The sequence below is a fragment of the Pongo abelii genome, chromosome 9, assembly GCF_028885655.2.
Source record: "Pongo abelii isolate AG06213 chromosome 9, NHGRI_mPonAbe1-v2.0_pri, whole genome shotgun sequence".
In the NCBI taxonomy this organism is placed as follows: domain Eukaryota; kingdom Metazoa; phylum Chordata; class Mammalia; order Primates; family Hominidae; genus Pongo; species Pongo abelii.
This window is the reverse complement of record NC_071994.2, coordinates 73,284,873-73,310,594: the sequence shown is the minus strand read 5'-3', so window position 1 is coordinate 73,310,594 and position 25,722 is coordinate 73,284,873. Positions and strand designations below refer to the sequence as shown.

The 25,722-nt window shown below is 41.1% G+C and overlaps 2 protein-coding genes across 2 annotated transcripts; one reads left to right on the top strand and one right to left on the bottom strand.

The window, feature by feature from the left end:
* Positions 1-1,833: 1,833 nt before the first annotated feature.
* LOC100432294 (RNA polymerase II subunit A C-terminal domain phosphatase SSU72 like protein 2) lies at positions 1,834-2,458 on the top strand. The gene has a single exon (XM_002822173.4). The coding sequence runs from the start codon at positions 1,874-1,876 to the stop codon at positions 2,456-2,458; it is 585 nt and encodes a 194-aa protein (XP_002822219.3). The 5' UTR covers positions 1,834-1,873.
* A 21,361-nt stretch (positions 2,459-23,819) lies between these two features.
* On the bottom strand, positions 23,820-24,485 carry LOC129048975 (RNA polymerase II subunit A C-terminal domain phosphatase SSU72 like protein 4). Its single transcript, XM_054526200.2, has one exon. It carries the CDS (start codon positions 24,402-24,404, stop codon positions 23,820-23,822), a length of 585 nt encoding a protein of 194 aa, XP_054382175.1. The 5' UTR covers positions 24,405-24,485.
* Between the last annotated feature and the right edge of the window lie 1,237 nt (positions 24,486-25,722).

Here is a 25,722-nt window from a genome sequence, read left to right as displayed (position 1 = left end):
CCCGCTGATTCCACTTTAGAGTGGCAGGTGGCTGGAGCCAACCTTGGCAGCTCAAGGTGTGAGGCAGGAACCAACGCTGGACAGGACCCCATCTGGAGCTCAGGGAACACCCCCACACTAGGACCATAGAGATATTAGTTCACCTAATGTGCACATCCTTGGGATGTGGGAGGAAACAAGAGTATCCAGAGAAAAACCACAAAGACACGGGGAGAATATGCAAACTCCACACAGACAGTGGCCCCACCAGAAGTCAAATTATTTTCTCATTAATGTTATAATAAAATGATGTTATGTGAGGCTGGGCACAGTGGCTTATGCCTGTAATCCCAGCACTTTGGGAGGCTGAAGTGGGTGGATCACTTGAGCCCCTGGGCTTTTGAGACCAGCCTGGGTAACATGGTAAAATTCCATCTTCTACAAAAAATACAAAAGTTATTCAGGCATGGTGGTACACACCTGTAGTCCAAGCTACTCAGGAGGCTGAGATGAGAGGAATGATTGAGCCCAGGAGTTTGAGGCTGCAGTGAGCCATGATGGCACCACTGCATTCCAACAAGGGTGACAGAGTGAGACCCTGTCTCAAAGTGAAAAAAGAAAAAAAAAAGGATGTTATTTGATAACCTGCTGTATTTGCAATGTAAGAATCACCTTAAGAAGGACATAGAAAAATACAATATATTGCTTTATAGATACATTTTGGCATGGCACCAGGGACAAAAGTCATGTCTCTGATCTGATTTACATTGAAATAAATGTGAGCCATACATACATTTAAGAAAAATTAATAAAAACAAGCAAGGTTATTATTAACTCAATTTTTGGTGAATCAGTGAGTGACAGCAAACAGAACTCATATATAAATGAATCCGGACTGGGTGGGACCCCTTTGTCGAGAGTTGCAACTTTAGGAATTTAATCATCTTGATTATTCTTGTGATTAGTTAGGAGTCCATTATCATAATCTAATCAACTGTAAGGTGACTGATTATAAAGTGACATGATTATCCTTATGATTTGGAACCCCTTTCATAATTTTAAAATCTCTTCATTTTCTTAATAAAGTTTACAAATTTTAAAAGAAAAATAATTCTAAACATTGTATTTCAGTACAGAAAAGGTAAGACACAACTGTACATGAGGGAATCTTAAAGTAGGCAGAGGCTTGCAGCAATTGCTGCCTTCACTGGAGAATCATTATGATTTCAGTAATATCAAATGCAGAAAATGTTGTGTTGAATAACTCTTAAAATACCATAAGCAGATATGCTGTTGAGAGTGGGATTTTTTTTGTATTGGTGAAAAATTTTGTGAATTTCTGGACAAAACTATTGACAATGGTCCTGTGATTTATGCAATTGCATTTCTCAAACATTATGAAAATTAAAGCAAGCAACAACACTTGTAATTTATAATTAAATAGGGTGCAGCCTTGGAAATTGTCAACATGTTTATCATCCAATTTCATGTCTGAAGGTCACTGGCGAGTCCTATGACATGTTCGAAGGTAGCTTAATGGTCTTGGCCATTTTCAGTAGCAGCCCCCATTCACTAGGAGAACCACCAGAACAAACTCCAGATTTTAAATGAATCTGGACTGGGCGCTGCCACCTTTGTTGAGAGTTACTGCTTTAGGTAATTTAATCATCTTGATTGTTCTTGTGATGAGTTAGGAGACCATTATCACAACCTAATCAATCCAGAAGTCATGAAGTCTCCACCCACTAATTAAGGTGACTCAATATAAACCTGCCTCCTGTGCCTCCACATTAGCTCATTTGGAAGACCTGGGTATAGGTGGTGGTCTCCTTGGCTCAGAGTCCCTGCAGCGGCTGAGGTGCCTGTGTCTCTCTGGTTCCCAGTGGCCGCCATCATGCTCTCCTCCCCACTCAGGGTGGCTGTGGTGTGCATGAGCAATGTCAAAAAGAGCATGGAGGCCCACAGCATCCTCAGGAGAAAAGGGCTAAATGTCCGGTCTTTTGGAACTGAATCTCATGTGAGGCTACCAGGACCAAGACCCGGTCATCCTGTAGTTTATGATTTTGCAACAACATATAAGGAGATGTACAATGACCTCCTCAGGAAAGATAGGGAATGCTACACCCACAACGGAATCTTACACATCTTGGGAAGAAATGAGAGAATCAAGCCCGGTCCAGAAAGATTTCAGGAGTGCACTGATTTCTTTGATGTCATCTTCACCTGTGAGGAGAGTGTCTATGACACAGTGGTGGAAGATCTGTGTTCCAGAGAACAGCAGACCTTTCAGCCTGTGCACGTGATCAACATGGACATCGAAGATACCCTGGAAGATGCCACCCTGGGAGCTTTCCTCATCTGTGAGATTTGCCAGTGCCTGCAGCAGTCAGACGACATGGACGACAATCTGGAGGAGCTGCTGCTGCTAATGGAGGAGAAGGCAGGAAAAAGCTTTCTTCACACCGTCTGCTTCTACTGAAGATCTGGGCTGGCTTTGTCCCCTTCCTCAGTAAGAACTTAGGCATGGGACTTTAGTCCAGATTTATCATGAGAAGCATCTGCAAAGACCTTCCACCGAGTACTGTTTGTATTACTTTTGTACATATCACCTGGAAAGAGACTATTACCAAGAAAATATTTTACAGGAAATGAGAAGGACTAACATTTTTAAAAGCACTGAAAAATGCTTGGCATTGTTGTAGGTGCATTACGTGGGATAACTAATTTAATGCTTATATCATTCTACAAGGAAGCTATCCCAGCATGACTGCATTTTCCAGATGAGCAAACCGAGCTGATAATGGACTGCTGGAAAAATGATTTGTTTAAGGGTATTCGGCAGATAAATAGCATCGTATAGATAACCACCTTTTAAATAAAGTTCCTTTTCTCAATTTGAGTGGTATTTTTTTTTAAATTTTTAAATTTTTTAAGTTAGTTGAGGCCAATGAAGTGTGGTATATTAACTTAAATCTTCTTCTTCTTTAATAAGAGTATAATATTACATGTTTGAACAGATAAATGTTTTTACATGTAGATTATACCTTTTTTACTAATGCTCACTTTAATAGGTAAAATCCAAGTTGGATAATGAACTACATATTATGGTGAAATTTGGAATTATCTGCTCAAATAATAGGTCATCAAATTAAATGAAATAAAAAACTTAAATAAAAAATATATTCTTCTTTCTGTTTGGGGGATGGATTTCAAGCCACTAAGCAACATGCTTTTCTTTAAACCTTATGAATCACGCTGAAAAAAAAGGGATCTTTCATAGTGAAAATTTTATTAAGTTTAAAATGTTCATTGGTATGAACATTGAGAACATCAGGTGATAAACCTAGTCATGTTTTCAAGGAGAAACAAGTGAAACACTGTTTCATAATCCTCGGTAGTGGCACCAAACCATGTTTACTAATAGGAGAAAAATAGATCAGAGGTAGTTGTTCATAGTTGAATTAATTTACATGTTATCTATTGAACTAGACTTATTATGGCAACCTAAAATAACAGCAGAGATTAGCTCTCAAAATGAGTTTATTTGAATGAAGGACTGGAATCAGGAATGCACCGGGTATAACAAGTCACAGGTGTATTCTGAGAGGTTGGGATAAGGGGAAACTTTTAAAGGCAAAAAGAAGTCCACAGAAGCTGCTTTGAAATAAATTTATTGGTCACAGAAGCTCATTGCAGGAGTCGGCATTAGCTTATTGGTGGAGACAGCCATTGCTAGGCATGTGTTCTTGCGAGAACATTTTATCTGGAATGCTGCAGTCTTGAAGATAATGCAGTTATAGAAATATGTGTGGCCATGCAGAATGAGCAAAGTGTGTAAGACCTGCTGGTGGTGTAAAGCATGTAGGATGTGCCATAATCTCTTGTGGGTTTTAGAGAGTCCTTGTGATAGTTCTTGTCTCAAATACGCAAGCACGGGCTTCCCTCCTTCGTGACCTTCCAGCTCCACTTCATCAGCCTCCTCCACTGTGAATTTTACCCTTTTTCCCATTTTCCATGCTGGACTCTTTAGAAAAAATCCCTATGGGCAGCCCACATTTAAGGAGTGGGCCTTGTGCTCTACTTCCTTGTGGGTGGATTATCCATGTAAATTATATGCACTTACTCCTCACAGATGTGTCTATTCTCCCCCTCATTAATGTATTTATTCAATTATTTCTTCATAGCCGTATGGAATCTTGGATATTTATTTTTCTATGTGGGGTTACAATTCGATCCTGCTTTGTTTTGTTGCTCAAACTGTTTCTGTTCTGGCCATCGCAAGCACTTTCTGTTGCCTCCTGGGCCCTTTCATGTGCCCCATCGTGGTGTTTGTTTGGTTGTACTTCATTTTTCATGGGAAAGGAAACACTCTGGCATTATGAGATGCCCCGGGTTCATCTTATATACTTCCAGCATCAGTCCCAGAATCAACAGTTTCTCCAAATAGTCCTGTTTGTATTACTGGAGGACGATGAGAGTAATCAAAATCAAGTGTGCTTGATGCTACTAAAGTACCAGTGTTTTCTGTCCTGCCTCCTTTGGCTACATTTAAATTTTTTCCCTTTGTCTTAATTTTCAGTTGGATTGTGAAGCATCTACATATGACTTTCCTTGTTTTTAAGCCTCCTTGAAGTTCTGTGAGGTTTTTCAATCTGTAATATTTTACCTTTTTACCTAATTTGAATAATTTCACAATTATTGCCTCAAAAACAAAAATCAGTCCCATTCTTTCTCTCATTTCATTTTGAGACCCAAACTACACATCTGTTAGACCTTTTGATATTGTTCCTCCGGTACCTGAGGATCTCTTTCTTTCCTTTTTTGTTCTTTTTTTCTCACTTCTTCAGTTGGATAATTCTGCTGATAGACCTTATGGTTAATTTTTAGAAGTAGGATTACTGTGGTCAAAGAGGAGTACAGGCCAGAAACAGTGGCTCATGCCTATAATCCCAGCACCTTGAGAGGCTGAGGCAGGAGAATCACCTTGAGGCCAGGAGTTCAAGGCCAGCCTGAGCAACATAGTGAAGCCCTATCTCTACAAAAAAATAAAAAATAGAAATTAGAGAAGTGTGGTGGCATAGCTAGGACCTGAGTCCTAGCTACTGACAAGGCTACTTGGAAGACAGAGTAAACGTGTTTTTAAATTTATTAGGTATTCAAGATTCCCTCCATAGAGGTTGTAACATTTTTCCTTATGACTGGCAAGCATGCCTTTTCCCTCACAAACTTGCCAGCAGGGTAGAGTGTCAAGCTTTTGAACATTTGTCAATCTGATAGTTTATCAGGTATGGTTGTGCATCTGTTAAAATAGCTGCCAGCCATTCTTTCTGCTGAACACAACGTGCCATTCCCCCATCATGATGTGCAGTCTATTACCCATCCCCTTTTATCCAGGGACATTGCCTTATGACTTACTTCAACCAACAGACTGAGCTTGAAGTATTACATTCTCTGCTTCATGGATTAGACTTGTGTAAAACCACAAACAAGCCACGTGGTGATTACACAATCCAGGTCAGACCTTGGGGTAGTTCAGACATGGGGCCGTGAGCTGTGGCTCACACCAGTAATCCAAAATACAAAAATTAACCAAGTGCGGTGCTGTGCACCTGTACTCCCAGCTACTTGGGAGGCTGAGGCAGGAGAATTGCTTGAACCTGGGAGGCGGAGGTTGCAGCGAGTGAGCCGAGATCGCACACTGCACTCCAGCCTGGAAAACAGAGTGAGATTCTGTTTCAAAAAAGAAGAAGGAGAAGGAGAAGAGTGGACGTGGGAAGTGAGGAGGGAGAGGAAGTAAAGGAGAGGAAATAAAACAATTACAAATAAAGCTATTAACATACTTATAATGTTAAGTTTTTCTCATGAAACAAAGTGTTTCCCTCATTTTTTGAGTGTTTTGTTAGTCTTCTTATGGTAATTTTAAAACGGAAGAAAAAACACACACACGCAAATACAGAAAACAAAACAAAATAAAGCAGTTGCTTAAGAAATTATTATAAGGCACACATCATGTAATCAAGGAACAGAAATTTGTCAGACACACCTAAAGCAATGTTCATTTGACCGGTCCTTATCACAATATCCTTCTTTCCGGCATAACTCACTTTTATAGTTCAGATTTATCTTCAAATCTTCCTGAAACTTGTATCCAAATGTCATTTTTCATCTTCAGTAACCATGTGAACACCCATTTGCCTCTTTCTCTGGCTACTTCCTCAAGAAATCATTGTATTTTCATTACAGCAAATCTAAATCTTTATTTCCCACTCTACATAGTCTATAGTCAGATATGCGAGGTCACCATTACAACTTCCAGTCAGAGCTCGCCTCCCTCTACCCAATAAACCAATACTAGAGGTGTTCAACAACCTAGAAAGTCTTCTTACCATATCTGCCCAACATATAATCATGCCCCACACTTCCCACACCCTGATTTTTAGTGATAATATTAGCTCTCACCTCTCATGCTTCCTCACACCCAACTACTGCCACAGTTCTTAGCAATTCTAGCATCCACACAGATTATCCACCCAGCACCCTCAACACTCTCACTTCTTCTCCGATTGCACTTGTCTACACCCTACCAGAGATACCCATGGTCATAGTCATCAAGAACCTCACCACTAGATCAAAATCTGAAACAGTCATGCCCCAACTATAGGACCACATCTTTCCCTTCACTTTTGCTTCTTTTTTTCAACTATAAGGGCTGTTTGACCATGCATTGTGCCACAACCCATGGATTCCAGCCCAATCCCTACTTATTCACCCTTTCTGGTCCAAAACCAGGTTCCATGGTTTATCACTATAATTACACCCTTTCAAACTCCCTCAGCATTTCTGCACCTTGCTCTTCTGTCACATTTGCATTGTCCGTGTCCAAACAGAGAGAAAAGAGAAACTCAACCACCTTGTCATGTTTTTCCAAATGGATTGGCTGGAAAAAGTAGTATCTATGGGACAGTCTCACTTTTGTCTTCAGAAAAGCTCTCACAAAAACCTACACTCAAGTTTGTATTCCCATATTTTAAAACAATTGTCTATGCCAAATATCCTCACCCCATCCCCAATCATGATCCTGACTGCCCACTGCCAGCTGATGGCCTTATCTTAAGCCACATTGACAGAATAGAGAGAAACTATCAGGGAGGAAACACCTCACTGCCCTACCACCAAAACTTTCACTTATATATTTGGACCCAGACACCCTTAAAGTCAGAAATCTGAGAGTGATTCAAAAGTCCTCCTTTTCTCATCCAGAAGTCCTCTCGTGTCAGCTCTAACATCCCTCTCCAATGTGTCCATTCCTTTGCCTTTTGACAGACACTTCCCTCCCCCGGGCTTCCAACCTCTCCTCTGCGAACTACTGTACCAGCTGGGTTCCCCACTTCCAGTCTTGCCTCCTGCTACTACACTGCAAGAGGAAAAAGAATATTTTCTTAAAACTTTGAAAGTTTCTCATACCAAGAACGTGAAAGTTGTTACTATCAAGATGAAGTCCACTATCGTCAGATCCAGGTGAAGTGGAGCTGGAGGGTCACGAAGGAGGGGAGCCCATGCTTGTATATCTGAGATAAGAACTATCACAAGGACTCCCTAAAACCCACAAGAGATTATGGCACATCCTACATGCTTTACACCATCAGCAGGTCTTACACACTTGGCTCATTCTGCATGGCCACACATATTGCTCTAACTGCATTATATTCAAGACTGCAACCTTCCAGATAAAATGTTCTCACAAGAACACGTGCCTAGCAATGGCTGTCTCCACCAATCAGCTAAGGCCAACTCCTGCAGTCAGCTTCTGTGACCAATAAACTTTGTTTTAAAGTAGTTTCTGTGGACTTCTTTTCACCTTTAAAAGTTTCCCCTTACCCCAACCTCTCAGGATGCACCTACGACTTGTTATACCCGGTGCATTCCTGTTTGCAATCCTTCGTTTAAACAAACTCATTATCTTTTGAGAGTTAATCTCTGCTGTTATTTTAGCTTGCCATAATAAGTCTAGTTCAATAGATAACATGTAAATTAATTCAACTCTGAACAACTACTTCTGATCTATTTTTTCTCCTATTAGTGAACATGGTTTAGTGCCACTACCAAGGATTATGAAAAGTTTATTGTGGCACTATTCACGATAGCAAAGGCTTTGAACCAAGCCAAATGTCCAACAATGATAGACTGGATTAAGAAAATGTGGCACATATACACCATGGAGTACTATGCAGCCATAAAAAATGATGAGTTCATGTCCTTTGTAGGGACATGGATGGAGCTGGAAACCATCATTCTCAGCAAACTATCGCAAGGACAAAAGACCAAACACCGCATGTTCTCACTCATAGGTGGGAACTGAGCAATGAGAACACACGGACACAGGAAGGGGAACATCACACACCAGGGCCTGTTGTGGGGTGGTGGGGGTGGGGAGGGATAGCATTAGGAGATATACCTAGTATTAAATGATGAGTTAACTGGTGCAGCACACCAACGTGGCACATGTATACATATGTAACTAACCTGCACGTTGTGTACATGTACCCTAAAACTTAAAGTATAATAATAAAAAAGAAAAAAAAGAAGACCTTGTCTTTGGCAAGGCCTTCAGCGTGGGTATTGATCAGTCTAGTCAGGAGTTGAGAGGGTTTAGGCTTTGTTGTTGTTATAATGATCCTGAATAAACCACGTGTTTAATGGCCTCTAGTGTTACTCTCTTAGTCTATTTCTACTGCTATAACAAAATGCCTGAGACTGGACAATTTATAAATAATAGAAACTTATTCCTCACAGTTTTTGAGCCTGGAAAGTGCACAATCAAGCTGCTTGCAGGTTTGGCATCTGGTGAGGGCCTAGTCTGTTCTTCCAAGATGCCACCTTGAGCACTGTAACTTCACAAGACAAAAGAAACAGAAGAGCACAAAGGGCCTAGGCTAGTTCCGTCCAGCCCTCTGATAAGTTCACTAATTCTATTTAGGAATGCTCTGCCCTCACGATTTAATCACCTCCTAAAAGCCTTGCCTCTTAATATTATCATATTGGTGGATGAGTTTTAACACATGAATTTTGGGGAATATTCAGCCATCCAGAATAGCCAGAATTACAGGCACCCGCCAACACGCCCGGAAAATTTTTTGTATTTCTTTAATAGAGACAGGTTTTCACCATGTTGGCCCGGCTGGTCTCGAACTCTGGACCTCAGGTGATCCTCCCGCCTCAGCCTCCCAAAGTGCTGGGATTAAAGGCATGAGCCACTCTACCCACCCCAAATAATATCAGGTTATTTTAATATTAATTTAAAAATTTGACTTCTGGCAAGCCGAAGTCTGTGTGGGGTTTGCATATTCTCCGCATGTCTTTGTGGTTTTTCTCTGGATACATTTTTCCTCCCACATCCCAAAGATGTGCACATGAGATGACCTGTCATCTGTATGGTCCCAGTGTGGGGTGTGCCCTGAGCCCTGGATGGGGTCCTGTGTAGCGTTGTTTCCTGCCTCACACCTTGAGCTGCCAAGATAGGTTCCAGCCACCTGCCACTCTGAACTGGAATCAGCGGGTTGGAAAATGAATGAATACAAACTATTGAAAAATAAAATTCCATAAAATTCATAAATCGTGGTAATCATACAAATGCAAGACAATAACGATGAGAGTACAAAATAGATCAGCCAGCCTGCTGTGTCTGTCATGATTGATTTTTTAACTGTGTAGTAGTAGGAGGTGCTCCTTACAATTTTTTCTTTGCAAACATTTATTCCTTGATTTAACTTACCACAACTACGACCGCCATCACTCACTGACTCACCAAAAATTGGGTGAATAATAATCTTACTAGGTTTCATTAGGCTTTCTAAAGTGTATGTACAGCTCACAAGTATTTCTAAGTTTAATACCCTAAGTGTGTTGAAGCTTTATTTAGAAGTTTGGTGATGTTTTTGTGACTCTTGTTCATATCAATTAGCCTACGATAAAATTAATTTCATTATATGGCATTTCACTTGAAGTCATCGTTTTGGGCGCGGTGGCTCATGCCTGTAATCCCTGCACTTTGGGAGGCTGAGGCGGGTGGATCACCTGAGGTCCAGAGTTCGAGTCCAGCCTGGCCAACATGGCAAAACCCTGTCTCTACTAAAGAAATACAAAAAATATTCCGGGCGTGGTGGCGGGTGTCTGCAATTCTGGCTACTCTGGAGGGCTGAGGCAGGAGAATTGTTTGAACCCGGGAGGCGGAGGTTGCAGTGAGCAGAGATCATGCCATTGCACCACAGCCTGGGCGAGAAGAGTGAAACTCCGTCTCAAAACAAACAAGCAAACAAACAAACAAACAAACAAATTAGTAAACACCTTAAAGTTTCTCAAAGCATGTTCTCAGACTAGCAGCATTAGCATTAATTGGGAACTTGTAAAAAATGAAAATTTAGACCGCAAGCCACTGAATCACAAACTCTAGTGGTGAAGCCCAGAGATTTGTGTTCTTTCCTTCACATTTCCATGAATTGTTGTTCAGGTTCACATAAGTGATAATGTTTGGAAAGTCTTCTCTCAAGTATGTTTCTCTGTGGGGGACACAGGAGATAAACTGTCTGAATTGCTGTGTATCTTTCCTTCACCCTGACAGAGGGGCCACATCTCGGCTGGGTACAGGATTGTTGGGCTGTAGTCCTTCCTCTCAGTAGTCCTTAACTGCTATGCCACTGTCTGTTCCAGTGTTGGAGATAAAAAGTCTAATTCCAGCATCATTCTTCTTCTGTAGATAATATGCTCTTTTCTTAAATATATATATATTTATTATACTTGAGTTCTAGGGGACATGTGCACAAAGTGCAGGTTTCTAACACATGTATACATGTGTCACGTTGGTGTGCTGCACCTGTTAACTCGTCATTTACATTAGGTATATCTCCTGATGCTTTCCCTCACCGCCCCCCACCACCCCACGACAGGCCCTGGTGTGTGATGTTCCCCTTCCTGTGTCCAAGTGTTCTCATTATTGTTCAATTCCCACCTATGAGCGAGAACCTGTGGTGTTTGGTTTTTTGTTCTTGCGATAGTTTGCATGATGGAACTAGAAATGCCATTTGACCCAGCCATCCCATTACTGGGTATATACCCGAAGGATTATAAATCAGGCTGCTATAAAGGCACATGCACATGCACGTTTATTGCTATTCACAATAGCAAAGACTTGGAACCAACCCAAATGTCCATCAATGATAGACTGGATTAAGAAAATGTGGCACATATGCACCATGGGCTACTATGCAGCCATAAAAGTTGATGAGTTCATGTCCTTTGTAGGGACATGGATGAGGCTGGAAACAAGTTCTTTTCAACTGCATGTTTGTAAGATTTTTCTCTTTCTCCTTAGAGTTCAAAATTTTTACCAGCAGATGCCTCAGTGTTTCCTAGTTCTCTTCACTCTAGTCCAGTATTTCTCCATTTTTTCATCAATCCCCAGTTATGGAGCCTTTTTAGACACTTTTTTCTAATTGCTATCTCATAAAATTTTAATAGTAATCCCAGACACTTGGGAGGCTGAGGCATGAGAATTGCTTGAGCCTGGGAGGTGGAGTTTGCAGCGAGTTGAGATCATGCCACTGCACTCCAGCCTGGGTGTCCGAGGCAGACTGTGTCTCAGAAATAAATAATAAAAAGGTCTATTATATCCATTTGGTCCAATATTGAGTTTAGGCCCTGAATATCTTTGCTGTTTTTCTGCCTTGATGGTCTATCTAATCCTGTCAGTGGAGTGTTGAAGTCTCCCACTATTTTTGTGTGGGATTCTAAGTCTCTTTGTAGGTTTCTAAGAACTTGCATTATGAATCTGGCTGCTCCTGTGTTGAGTGCATATATATTTAGGATAGTTAGGTCTTCATGTTGAATTGAACTCTTTACTATTATGTAACGCCCTTCTCCATTCTCAGGAGATGAGCGTGGTGCAGAAGTTCAGGGATCCAGGAAATAATGAACTATAATAGATAAACAACTTTTAGCATGTCTGTATTTATTCAGTGCCTGACTGAGAATCTAGCACATAGTAAGTACACATAATCATTCTTTCCCTGCCTCTCAGGTTCCATTCTCCCCATCTCTAAATTCAGTTTCCAGAGTAGGACATGTACCATAGAGCCTAGAGTATAATAATAATAATAATAATAATAATAGTAATAATAATAATGATAAAAAAAAGAAAAAAAAAGATTTACTCCTATATTTGTTCCTGCAGTACCCTGTAAGCAATGGCTGAAATTGTTTCAAAAATAAAATTATGTGACAAGAGCCCAGTAGAGGCTGCTTAAGATGTGCCTGCTGGGGACAGCAACTACCACTAGGTCAGCCTGTGATCACACAAGCACTGTGAAAATATACAATACCCTGAAGAAATTCGCCCCTCTGAAGGAGGTGGAATAAATCAAAACAGACATGAAAATGCCATTGGAGGTTGATGGCCAAGTGTGTGCACCACTATGCTGACAAAGTAACAGCCAGAAGAAAAGATCAAATGAAGCAATGTAAATCTTAAATAGAAAAGAGAAGCCTGAAGAGGACCTGCTAAGCTAAGGATGGCCATTTGGTACTTTGAGAGTAAAGAGGATTTTGCTTCTGGGGGGCAAAGAAGAGAGGTTAAAGAGCTCAATGACTGGGGCCTGGCCTATGGGTGAAATTGTGGGTACCTGAGTAGTTGCTTATCTACTCAACCTAATCTACACAACTTCTCAAATGCCTCATGAATGTTCTCCTGTCTCGGTCCAGGTATCTTCAGCATCTCAGAGAATTAACTTCCATTGCCCTTCTTTGTGTTCGTGAGATAATTACCCTTATTCAGGTTATTTTAAAAAATCATCTCTCTGGCCGGGCGCGGTGGCTCACGCCTGTAATCCTAGCACTTTGGGAGGCCAAGGCGGGTGGATCACGAGGTCAGGAGATCCAGACCATCCTGGCTAACACGGTGAAACCCCGTCTCTACTAAAAATACAAAAAGTTGGCTGGGTGTGGTGGCGGGTGCCTGTAGTCCAAGCTACTCGGGAGGCTGAGGCAGGAGAATGGCATGAACACAGGAGGTGGAGCCTGCAGCGAGCCATGATTGTGCCACTGCACTCCAGCCTGGGTGACAGAGTGAGGCTCCATCTCAAAAAAAAAAAAAAAATCTCTCCATTGTGTCAGCAATGTGCCTGTGAGAACATTCAACTCATAAATCATTTCTTCTCTCTGGTTTCACAAGAAGTCTAATTATCAGAGGACCTATCTCAGGAATAGGAGTATGTTAGATTACCTGGCAATGTTTCCCCTAACTGATTTAAGACTTTCTGAGGTCTGAGAATTATAGTGTTTCTTTGTGTTTTTCCAGGTCTCAGTACATCACAGCACAGTGCGACTCCTCAAAATGTTTAACAAAACAACCAAATGACAAAATATTGGATGAGCGTGAAGTATCAGGGCAGGGTAGCCGTAAATAAGTCCCTTTAATACCTTGGATATTTACAGTAGTCAGGATCGGAGCCAATGTAGAACCTTCCTTGGAGGGGCTCCAGGCTCAGGGCTCTTTGGCACACTGAGAGGTAAAAAGGGTCCCCATGCCCAGAGTCTCCTCATTCTGCCATCCCAGACAGCATTCTCCATTCCACTGGCATAGTCCATATTTATGACTGTGGTTTGGTGGTGTGCTGGTAACCCAGCTAAAATACACACACAAAGATCAGTCAATCAATGAAAGGCCTGCATTGTAGTGTTTGCCAGTTTCGGCAGTGTATGTACTCCCACCAAGGTCATTTTCAAGGTATCAACATGACACCACTGAATGTGAAGTTTGCAAGGAATATGCACAGATGAGCCAGTACAAGTGGTTCCACCCCACACTGCTTTAGTCCCTCCAACTCTGTCTACCCAACTCCAGACAATAGTACTAGTATTTTCAGCCACCTACTTTAGGTCCCGTAACATCTAGTCTAGATAGGGCCGTTCCTATCTAGACTGAAATTTTACTCACAGCAATAAAAAAAATCCCTTACCTGTTTTAAATGGAGTTCTCTTGGGCTAGAATGGGACGAGTGACAACGAGGCTGTCAGAACGATGGGTGACAGGGAACTGAGATTTTATGTGTTGGCCTGAAAGCCTGAGGGGCCGCTATTATCCCAGGGAGCCCAAATATAGAACCGTCTTTTCAACATCTCCTCAATTCCGTACATGTTGGCCAAGTCATTATGGCTCTCCAAGCCTGCCTAGTCCACCTTTTCCTCTAAACCTCCATCCCTTCTTAAGTATGCTCATGTACTTATTCCTAACAAAAGAGTGTTAGCATTGCTACACCAATTATTCCTGTTTCCATTTTATGGGATCTGGTAAACATTAATCCCACTTTCTTTGTAAAATTTTACGTATTTTAATTTGTTGTGTAGAGATGGGGTCTCCCTATGTTGCCCAGGCTGGTCTTGATTTCCTGGCCTCAAGTGATCCTCTCATCTTGGCTTTCCAAAATGCTGGGATTGCAGGCATGAGCCACCATGCCCAGCCTGAAAATCGTATTAATTATTTAAAAAACACTTTTTATCAAAAGTGTTCCTTTGGAACTTGAATTAAATTTACAGCATTTTCAAAAAAGCCATTCAAACTTTGGTGTTTGCAATAATAATATTTTAAATATTTACATGGGAATACCTAAATATCGCCGAAAAATCAATTTTCCCTACTTCTGTAAGTCAAGGTCAACTATGAAAAACATTCTGTACCCTCTTTTTCTTTGGCCACCAAATAATCCACATGTAATTTTCAGTTATCTTATTCACTAAAGCTCTTCCTGCTGATAAACTTCTTCCTTTCTTTATGTATCCTTTTCATATCTTTTTATTTAATTAGTCCAAGTAAGTGTATATATACATATTTGTAAAGGAGAAACAGTTTTATGTTTAAGAAATACCTTTTTGTTTGTCACAGGGTATTTCTCAGTTCCAGGGACATGTTTAGTGGTAATAATAATTATTGGGTGCTAATGATTTGGCTTGTGGGGCCTCCGACCATCTCTGGTCTTGTTGAACTGCGAGCAGAGGCTAGAAAACTGTTTACTGTGAAGACTTTTTAGAGGCCTTCTGCTGGATTTTTAATTTGACCCACCAAGTGAGTTTAGTTGAGGGCTAAATAGGGGGATGGTCTTTCTTGGAACTGAACAGTTTTTCTAAACATTCTGCTAGTACTGCATGACCCATTGGCATGACTGTTAAAGTGCCCCACATCTGCTTAGCATCCTCCAAGATCCTTTGGGTGTGTTCCACAAGATCCTTTGGCTCTTGTAAATAATTAGCACTCCCAAGAGTGCCCTGTGGGACCCTCAGGTTTTTTGCCATTGCAGAACTGCATTGTTTTCAACTGACCAACTTGCTCGCTGGGCCATGTCTCTTTCTCTGATCACATTCAAATGTTAAGCTCCACTAAAATTTAGATTTTTTTTTGAGACAGGGTCTCGCTCTGTCACCCAGGCTAGAGTGCAGTGGAGAGATCTCAGCTCTTGGCTCACTGCAACCTCCACCACTGCCCCCGCCACCCCTCCTGCTTTCAAGTGATCCTCCCACGTCAGGCTCCAGAGTAGCTGGGACCGCAGGCGTGTACCACCATGCCCAGCCAAGTTTTTTTGTATTTTTAGTAGAGATGGGGCTCACCATGTTGCCGAGGCTGGTCTCGAACACCTGAGTGCAAGCGATTTGCCCGCCTTGGCCTTCCAAACTGCTGGGATAACACACGAGAATCATTGCGCCCAGCCATAAAATTTAGATATTTTATGCTTTGTTTCAGTGTTATAATAAATAAAATTGTATGTAATTGTATTTTAAATTATTTGCTGGTTTTATATAAAGTATAATTTATTTTTGTATTTTAATTTTGGCGTCCCTGACCTTGCTAAATCCATTTATTAATCTCGTGTATTGTAGATTCTTAGCATTTTTTTTTTACATACACAGCCATGTCATCTCTTAATAGATACATGTTTACATACTGCTTTCTGACCTGAATATCTTTTATTTAGGTGTTATTATTTGACTTTTGCTTTTTTTACAATTTACTTGTGTGTGCACTGACTGAAGTACAGCTTGATTGCCAGTTTTGGCAATTATGAATAAAGCTCCTATAGCTATCTATCTGCAGGTTTTTGCGTGGACATAGATTTTTAACTCATTTGGGTAAGTACTCAGGAGCATGATTGCTGGATTGTATGGTAAGAGCATGCTTAGTTTTGTAAGAAACTGCCAAGCTGCCTTCTTAAGTGGCTGTACCATTTTGCATTCCCATCAGCAGTGAATGAGAGATCCTGTTGTTCCACATCCTCCCCAGCATTCACTGTTGTCAGTGTTTTGGATTTTCACCATTCTAATAAGTATGTAGTGGTATCTCATGTTGTGTAAATCTGTAATTCTCCAATGGCATGTTGTTGACTACCTTTTCATATGCTTCTTTGCCATCTGTGTATCTTCTTTGACGAGATGTCTGTCCAGATCTTTTGCCTTTTTGATTTTTTTGAGACAGTCTCTGTCACCCAGGCTGAAGTGCAGTGCCCACAGAGAGAACTGCCACAGGGGCAGAGTCACACAGAGAGGGTAATGCCTAGTGGAGCCATAGTAGTGGAGCCACCTCACAGTTCCACTTGGGTAATGCCCAAGAGAACTGTAGGGCTGGGCTGCTCCCAACGCTCCAGACCTGTAGAATCACCAACGTGCAACTCTAGCTCGAGGGAGCCACAGGCACTGAACACCAACCTGTGAGATCTACAGCATGGGCTGCATCTGGCAAAGACATGGAGGTCGGGTCCCCTGAAGCCTTGGGACCCAAACGCCACCCCAGTGTGTCTGGAAGGCAGGGCATGGAGTCAAAAATTATTCTCAGGCTTAAAGTTTTAATGTTATTTACCTTGTTTGGATTTGGGCTTACTTGGGACCCATTACCCCCCTTTTTTTCTTGGCGGTTTCTCCCTTTTGGAATGAAAGTGTCTATTCTGTGCTTGTCTCACCATGGTATTTTGGAAACACATAACTTATTTGATTTCACAGGCTCACAGCTGGAGAGAAATTTGCCTCAGGATGAATTGTACCTTGGGTCTCACTCATATCTGATTTAGATGAGACTCTGGACCTTAGAATTTTGAATTGGTACTGAAATGAGTTATAACATTTTGGGGCTATTAAGATGGAATGAATGTATTTTGTGTGTGAGAAGGAAATGAATTCGGTGGGCTAAGGATGGAAAGTTATGGTCTGAATATATTCCCCAAAATTCATATGTTAAAACTCAACCACCAATGTGATAATATGAAGAGGCAAGGATTTTAGGAGGTGATTAAATCGTGAGGGCAGAGCGTTCCTAAATGGAATTAGTGAACTTATCAGAGGGCTGGAGGGAACTAGCCTAGGCCCTTTGTGCTCTTCTGTTTCTTTTGTCTTGTGAAGTTACAGTGCTCAAGGTGGCATCTTGGAAGAACAGACTAGGCCCTCACCAGATGCCAAACCTGCAAGCAGCTTGATTGTGCACTTTCCAGGCTCAAAAACTGTGAGGAATAAGTTTCTATTATTTATAAATTGTCCAGTCTCAGGCATTTTGTTATAGCAGTAGAAATAGACTAAGAGAGTAACACTAGAGGCCATTAAACACGTGGTTTATTCAGGATCATTATAACAACAACAAAGCCTAAACCCTCTCAACTCCTGACTAGACTGATCAATACCCACACTGAAGGCCTTGCCAAAGACAAGGTCTTCTTTTTTTTCTTTTTTATTATTATACTTTAAGTTTTAGGGTACATGTGCACAACGTGCAGGTTAGTTACATATGTATACATGTGCCACGTTGGTGTGCTGCACCAGTTAACTCATCATTTAATACTAGGTATATCTCCTAATGCTATCCCTCCCCACCCCCACCACCCCACAACAGGCCCTGGTGTGTGATGTTCCCCTTCCTGTGTCCGTGTGTTCTCATTGCTCAGTTCCCACCTATGAGTGAGAACATGCGGTGTTTGGTCTTTTGTCCTTGCGATAGTTTGCTGAGAATGATGGTTTCCAGCTCCATCCATGTCCCTACAAAGGACATGAACTCATCATTTTTTATGGCTGCATAGTACTCCATGGTGTATATGTGCCACATTTTCTTAATCCAGTCTATCATTGTTGGACATTTGGCTTGGTTCAAAGCCTTTGCTATCGTGAATAGTGCCACAATAAACTTTTCATAATCCTTGGTAGTGGCACTAAACCATGTTCACTAATAGGAGAAAAAATAGATCAGAAGTAGTTGTTCAGAGTTGAATTAATTTACATGTTATCTATTGAACTAGACTTATTATGGCAAGCTAAAATAACAGCAGAGATTAACTCTCAAAAGATAATGAGTTTGTTTAAATGAAGGATTGCAAACAGGAATGCACCGGGTATAACAAGTCGTAGGTGCATCCTGAGAGGTTGGGGTAAGGGGAAACTTTTAAAGGTGAAAAGAAGTCCACAGAAACTACTTTAAAACAAAGTTTATTGGTCACAGAAGCTGACTGCAGGAGTTGGCCTTAGCTGATTGGTGGAGACAGCCATTGCTAGGCACGTGTTCTTGTGAGAACATTTTATCTGGAAGGTTGCAGTCTTGAATATAATGCAGTTAGAGCAATATGTGTGGCCATGCAGAATGAGCCAAGTGTGTAAGACCTGCTGATGGTGTAAAGCATGTAGGATGTGCCATAATCTCTTGTGGGTTTTAGGGAGTCCTTGTGATAGTTCTTATCTCAGATATACAAGCATGGGCTCCCCTCCTTCGTGACCCTCCAGCTCCACTTCACCTGGATCTGGCGATAGTGGACTTCATCTTGATAGTAACAACTTTCACGTTCTTGGTATGAGAAACTTTCAAAGTTTTAAGAAAATATTCTTTTTCCTCTTGCAGTGTAGTAGCAGGAGGCAAGACTGGAAGTGGGGAACCCAGCTGGTACAGTAGTTCGCAGAGGAGAGGTTGGAAGCCCGGGGGAGGGAAGTGTCTGTCAAAAGGCAGAGGAATGGACACATTGGAGAGGGATGTTAGAGCTGACACGAGAGGACTTCTGGATGAGAAAAGGAGGACTTTTGAATCACTCTCAGATTTCTGACTTTAAGGGTGTCTGGGTCCAAATATATAAGTGAAAGTTTTGGTGGTAGGGCAGTGAGGTGTTTCCTCCCTGATAGTTTCTCTCTATTCTGTCAATGTGGCTTAAGATAAGGCCATCAGCTGGCAGTGGGCAGTCAGGATCATGATTGGGGATGGGGTGAGGATATTTGGCATAGACAATTGTTTTACAATATGGGAATACAAACTTGAGTGTAGGTTTTTGTGAGAGCTTTTCTGAAGACAAAAGTGAGACTGTCCCATAGATACTACTTTTTCCAGCCAATCCATTTGGAAAAACATGACAAGGTGGTTGAGTTTCTCTTTTCTCTCTGTTTGGACACGGACAATGCAAATGTGACAGAAGAGCAAGGTGCAGAAATGCTGAGGGAGTTTGAAAGGGTGTAATTATAGTGATAAACCATGGAACCTGGTTTTGGACCAGAAAGGGTGAATAAGTAGGGATTGGGCTGGAATCCATGGGTTGTGGCACAATGCATGGTCAAACAGCCCTTATAGTTGAAAAAAAGAAGCAAAAGTGAAGGGAAAGATGTGGTCCTATAGTTGGGGCATGACTGTTTCAGATTTTGATCTAGTGGTGAGGTTCTTGATGACTATGACCATGGGTATCTCTGGTAGGGTGTAGACAAGTGCAATCGGAGAAGAAGTGAGAGTGTTGAGGGTGCTGGGTGGATAATCTGTGTGGATGCTAGAATTGCTAAGAACTGTGGCAGTAGTTGGGTGTGAGGAAGCATGAGAGGTGAGAGCTAATATTATCGCTAAAAATCAGGGTGTGGGAAGTGTGGGGCATGATTATATGTTGGGCAGATATGGTAAGAGGACTTTCTAGGTTGTTGAACACCTCTAGTATTGGTTTATTGGGTAGAGGGAGGCGAGCTCTGATTGGAAGTTGTAATGGTGACCTCGCATATCTGACTATAGACTATGTAGAGTGGGAAATAAAGATTTAGATTTGCTGTAATGAAAATACAATGATTTCTTGAGGAAGTAGCCAGAGAAAGAGGCAAATGGGTGTTCACATGGTTACTGAAGATGAAAAATGACATTTGGATACAAGTTTCAGGAAGATTTGAAGATAAATCTGAACTATAAAAGTGAGTTATGCCGGAAAGAAGGATATTGTGATAAGGACCGGTCAAATGAACATTGCTTTAGGTGTGTCTGACAAATTTCTGTTCCTTGATTACATGATGTGTGCCTTATAATAATTTCTTAAGCAACTGCTTTATTTTGTTTTGTTTTCTGTATTTGCGTGTGTGTGTTTTTTCTTCCGTTTTAAAATTACCATAAGAAGACTAACAAAACACTCAAAAAATGAGGGAAACACTTTGTTTCATGAGAAAAACTTAACATTATAAGTATGTTAATAGCTTTATTTGTAATTGTTTTATTTCATCTCCTTTACTTCCTCTCCCTCCTCACTTCCCACGTCCACTCTTCTCCTTCTCCTTCTTCTTTTTTGAAACAGAATCTCACTCTGTTTTCCAGGCTGGAGTGCAGTGTGCGATCTCGGCTCACTCGCTGCAACCTCCGCCTCCCAGGTTCAAGCAATTCTCCTGCCTCAGCCTCCCAAGTAGCTGGGAGTACAGGTGCACAGCACCGCACTTGGTTAATTTTTGTATTTTGGATTACTGGTGTGAGCCACAGCTCACAGCCCCATGTCTGAACTACCCCAAGGTCTGACCTGGATTGTGTAATCACCACGTGGCTTGTTTGTGGTTTTACACAAGTCTAATCCATGAAGCAGAGAATGTAATACTTCAAGCTCAGTCTGTTGGTTGAAGTAAGTCATAAGGCAATGTCCCTGGATAAAAGGGGATGGGTAATAGACTGCACATCATGATGGGGGAATGGCACGTTGTGTTCAGCAGAAAGAATGGCTGGCAGCTATTTTAACAGATGCACAACCATACCTGATAAACTATCAGATTGACAAATGTTCAAAAGCTTGACACTCTACCCTGCTGGCAAGTTTGTGAGGGAAAAGGCATGCTTGCCAGTCATAGGGAAAAATGTTACAACCTCTATGGAGGGAATCTTGAATACCTAATAAATTTAAAAACACGTTTACTCTGTCTTCCAAGTAGCCTTGTCAGTAGCTAGGACTCAGGTCCTAGCTATGCCACCACACTTCTCTAATTTCTATTTATTATTTTTTTGTAGAGATAGGGCTTCACTATGTTGCTCAGGCTGGCCTTGAACTCCTGGCCTCAAGGTGATTCTCCTGCCTCAGCCTCTCAAGGTGCTGGGATTATAGGCATGAGCCACTGTTTCTGGCCTATACTCCTCTTTGACCACAGTAATCCTACTTCTAAAAATTAACCATAAGGTCTATCAGCAGAATTATCCAACTGAAGAAGTGAGAAAAAAAGAACAAAAAAGGAAAGAAAGAGATCCTCAGGTACCGGAGGAACAATATCAAAAGGTCTAACAGATGTGTAGTTTGGGTCTCAAAATGAAATGAGAGAAAGAATGGGACTGATATTTGTTTTTGAGGCAATAATTGTGAAATTATTCAAATTAGGTAAAAAGGTAAAATATTACAGATTGAAAAACCTCACAGAACTTCAAGGAGGCTTAAAAACAAGGAAAGTCATATGTAGATGCTTCACAATCCAACTGAAAATTAAGACAAAGGGAAAAAATTTAAATGTAGCCAAAGGAGGCAGGACAGAAAACACTGGTACTTTAGTAGCATCAAGCACACTTGATTTTGATTACTCTCATCGTACTCCAGTAATACAAACAGGACTATTTGGAGAAACTGTTGATTCTGGGACTGATGCTGGAAGTACATAAGATGAACCCGGGGCATCTCATAATGCCAGAGTGTTTCCTTTCCCATGAAAAATGAAGTACAACCAAACAAACACCACGATGGGGCACATGAAAGGGCCCAGGAGGCAACAGAAAGTGCTTGCGATGGCCAGAACAGAAACAGTTTGAGCAACAAAACAAAGCAGGATCGAATTGTAACCCCACATAGAAAAATAAATATCCAAGATTCCATACGGCTATGAAGAAATAATTGAATAAATACATTAATGAGGGGGAGAATAGACACATCTGTGAGGAGTAAGTGCATATAATTTACATGGATAATCCACCCACAAGGAAGTAGAGCACAAGGCCCACTCCTTAAATGTGGGCTGCCCATAGGGATTTTTTCTAAAGAGTCCAGCATGGAAAATGGGAAAAAGGGTAAAATTCACAGTGGAGGAGGCTGATGAAGTGGAGCTGGAAGGTCACGAAGGAGGGAAGCCCGTGCTTGCGTATTTGAGACAAGAACTATCACAAGGACTCTCTAAAACCCACAAGAGATTATGGCACATCCTACATGCTTTACACCACCAGCAGGTCTTACACACTTTGCTCATTCTGCATGGCCACACATATTTCTATAACTGCATTATCTTCAAGACTGCAGCATTCCAGATAAAATGTTCTCGCAAGAACACATGCCTAGCAATGGCTGTCTCCACCAATAAGCTAATGCCGACTCCTGCAATGAGCTTCTGTGACCAATAAATTTATTTCAAAGCAGCTTCTGTGGACTTCTTTTTGCCTTTAAAAGTTTCCCCTTATCCCAACCTCTCAGAATACACCTGTGACTTTTTATACCCGGTGCATTCCTGATTCCAGTCCTTCATTCAAATAAACTCATTTTGAGAGCTAATCTCTGCTGTTATTTTAGGTTGCCATAATAAGTCTAGTTCAATAGATAACATGTAAATTAATTCAACTATGAACAACTACCTCTGATCTATTTTTCTCCTATTAGTAAACATGGTTTGGTGCCACTACCGAGGATTATGAAACAGTGTTTCACTTGTTTCTCCTTGAAAACATGACTAGGTTTATCACCTGATGTTCTCAATGTTCATACCAATGAACATTTTAAACTTAATAAAATTTTCACTACGAAAGATCCCTTTTTTTTCAGCGTGATTCATAAGGTTTAAAGAAAAGCATGTCGCTTAGTGGCTTGAAATCCATCCCCCAAACAGAAAGAAGAATATATTTTTTATTTAAGTTTTTTATTTCATTTAATTTGATGACCTATTATTTGAGCAGATAATTCCAAATTTCACCATAATATGTAGTTCATTATCCAACTTGGATTTTACCTATTAAAGTGAGCATTAGTAAAAAAGGTATAATCTACATGTAAAAACATTTATCTGTTCAAACATGTAATAGTATACTCTTATTAAAGAAGAAGAACATTTAAGTTAATATACCACACTCCATTGGTCTCAACTAACTTAAAAAATTTAAAAATTAAAAAAAAAACCACTCAAATTGAGAAAAGGAACTTTATTTAAAAGGTGGTTATCTATACGATGCTATTTATCTGCCGAATACCCTTAAACAAATCATTTTTCCAGCAGTCCATTATCAGCTCGGTTTGCTCATCTGGAAAATGCAGTCATGCTGGGATAGCTTCCTTGTAGAATGATATAAGCATTAAATTAGTTATCCCACGTAATGCACCTACAACAATGCCAAGCATTTTTCAGTGCTTTTAAAAATGTTAGTCCTTCTCATTTCCCGTAAAATATTTTCTTGGTAATAGTCTCTTTCCAGGTGATATGTACAAAAGTAATACAAACAGTACTCGGTGGAAGGTCTTTGCAGATGCTTCTCACGATAAATCTGGACTAAAGTCCCATGCCTAAGTTCGTACTGAGGAAGGGGACAAAGCCAGCCCAGATCTTCAGTAGAAGCAGACGGTGTGAAGAAAGCTTTTTCCTGCCTTCTCCTCCATTAGCAGCAGCAGCTCCTCCAGATTGTCGTCCATGTCGTCTGACTGCTGCAGGCACTGGCAAATCTCACAGATGAGGAAAGCTCCCAGGGTGGCATCTTCCAGGGTATCTTCGATGTCCATGTTGATCACGTGCACAGGCTGAAAGGTCTGCTGTTCTCTGGAACACAGATCTTCCACCACTGTGTCATAGACACTCTCCTCACAGGTGAAGATGACATCAAAGAAATCAGTGCACTCCTGAAATCTTTCTGGACCGGGCTTGATTCTCTCATTTCTTCCCAAGATGTGTAAGATTCCGTTGTGGGTGTAGCGTTCCCTATCTTTCCTGAGGAGGTCATTGTACATCTCCTTATATGTTGTTGCAAAATCATAAACTACAGGATGACCGGGTCTTGGTCCTGGTAGCCTCACATGAGATTCAGTTCCAAAAGACCGGACATTTAGCCCTTTTCTCCTGAGGATGCTGTGGGCCTCCATGCTCCTGTTGACATTGCTCATGCACACCACAGCCACCCTGAGTGGGGAGGAGAGCATGATGGCGGCCACTGGGAACCAGAGAGACACAGGCACCTCAGCCGCTGCAGGGACTCTGAGCCAAGGAGACCACCACCTATACCCAGGTCTTCCAAATGAGCTAATGTGGAGGCACAGGAGGCAGGTTTATATTGAGTCACCTTAATTAGTGGGTGGAGACTTCATGACTTCTGGATTGATTAGGTTGTGATAACGGTCTCCTAACTCGTCACAAGGACAATCAAGATGATTAAATTACCTAAAGCAGTAACTCTCAACAAAGGTGGCAGCGCCCAGTCTGGATTCATTTAAAATCTGGAGTTTGTTCTGGTGGTTCTCCTAGTGAATGGGGGCTGCTACTGAAAATGGCCAAGACCATTAAGCTACCTTCGAACATGTCATAGGACTCGCCAGTGACCTTCAGACATGAAATTGGATGATAAACATGTTGACAATTTCCAAGGCTGCACCCTATTTAATTATAAATTACAAGTGTTGTTGCTTGCTTTAATTTTCATAATGTTTGAGAAATGCAATTGCATAAACCACAGGACCATTGTCAATAGTTTTGTCCAGAAGTTCACAAAATTTTTCACCAACCAATACAAAAAACATCCCGCTCTCAACAACATATCTGCTTATGGTATTTTAAGAGTTATTCAACACAACATTTTCTGCATTTGATATTACTGAAATCATAATGATTCTTCAGGGAATGCAGGAATTGATGCAATCCTCTGCCTCCAAGTACAGCTGTGTTTGAGCTTTTGTATACTTAAATGCAACGTTTAGAATTTTTTTAGTAGTCGTATAATTTATCAAGAAAATAAAAGATTTTAAAATTATGAATGGGGTTGCAAAAAATAAGATAATCATGTCACTTTTGGATTGATTAGATTAGGATAATGGACTGCTAAGCAATCACAAGAACAATCAAAATGATTAAATTCCTAATTCAGTAACTCTCCGCAAGGGTGGCCCCATCCAGTGAGGATTGATTTATAGGTGAGCTCTGTTTGCTGTCGCTCACTGATTTACCAAATATTGGGTAAATAGTAAACTTTAATTTATTTATTTTATTTTATTTTTTTTGAGGAGTCTCGCTGTGTCACCTAGGCTGGAGTGCAGTGGCCGTGGCACAGTATCGACTCACTGCAACCTCTACCTCCGAGGATCAAGGGATTCTCCTGTCTCGGCCTCTCAAGTAGCTGAAGACTACAGGCACGCGACACCACACCCGGTTAATGTTTGTATTTTCAGTAGAGATGGGGTTTCACCATGTTGGTCAGGCTGGTTTTGTGCTTCTGACCTCAAGTGATCTGCCCACCTCAGCCTCCCA

What these genes read in the sequence shown, in the direction of transcription:
- LOC129048975 (XM_054526200.2), bottom strand. Translation starts at nt 24,404, where the DNA reads ATGCTCTCCTCCCCACTCAGGGTGGCTGTGGTGTGCATGAGCAATGTC.
- LOC100432294 (XM_002822173.4), top strand. Translation starts at nt 1,874, where the DNA reads ATGCTCTCCTCCCCACTCAGGGTGGCTGTGGTGTGCATGAGCAATGTC.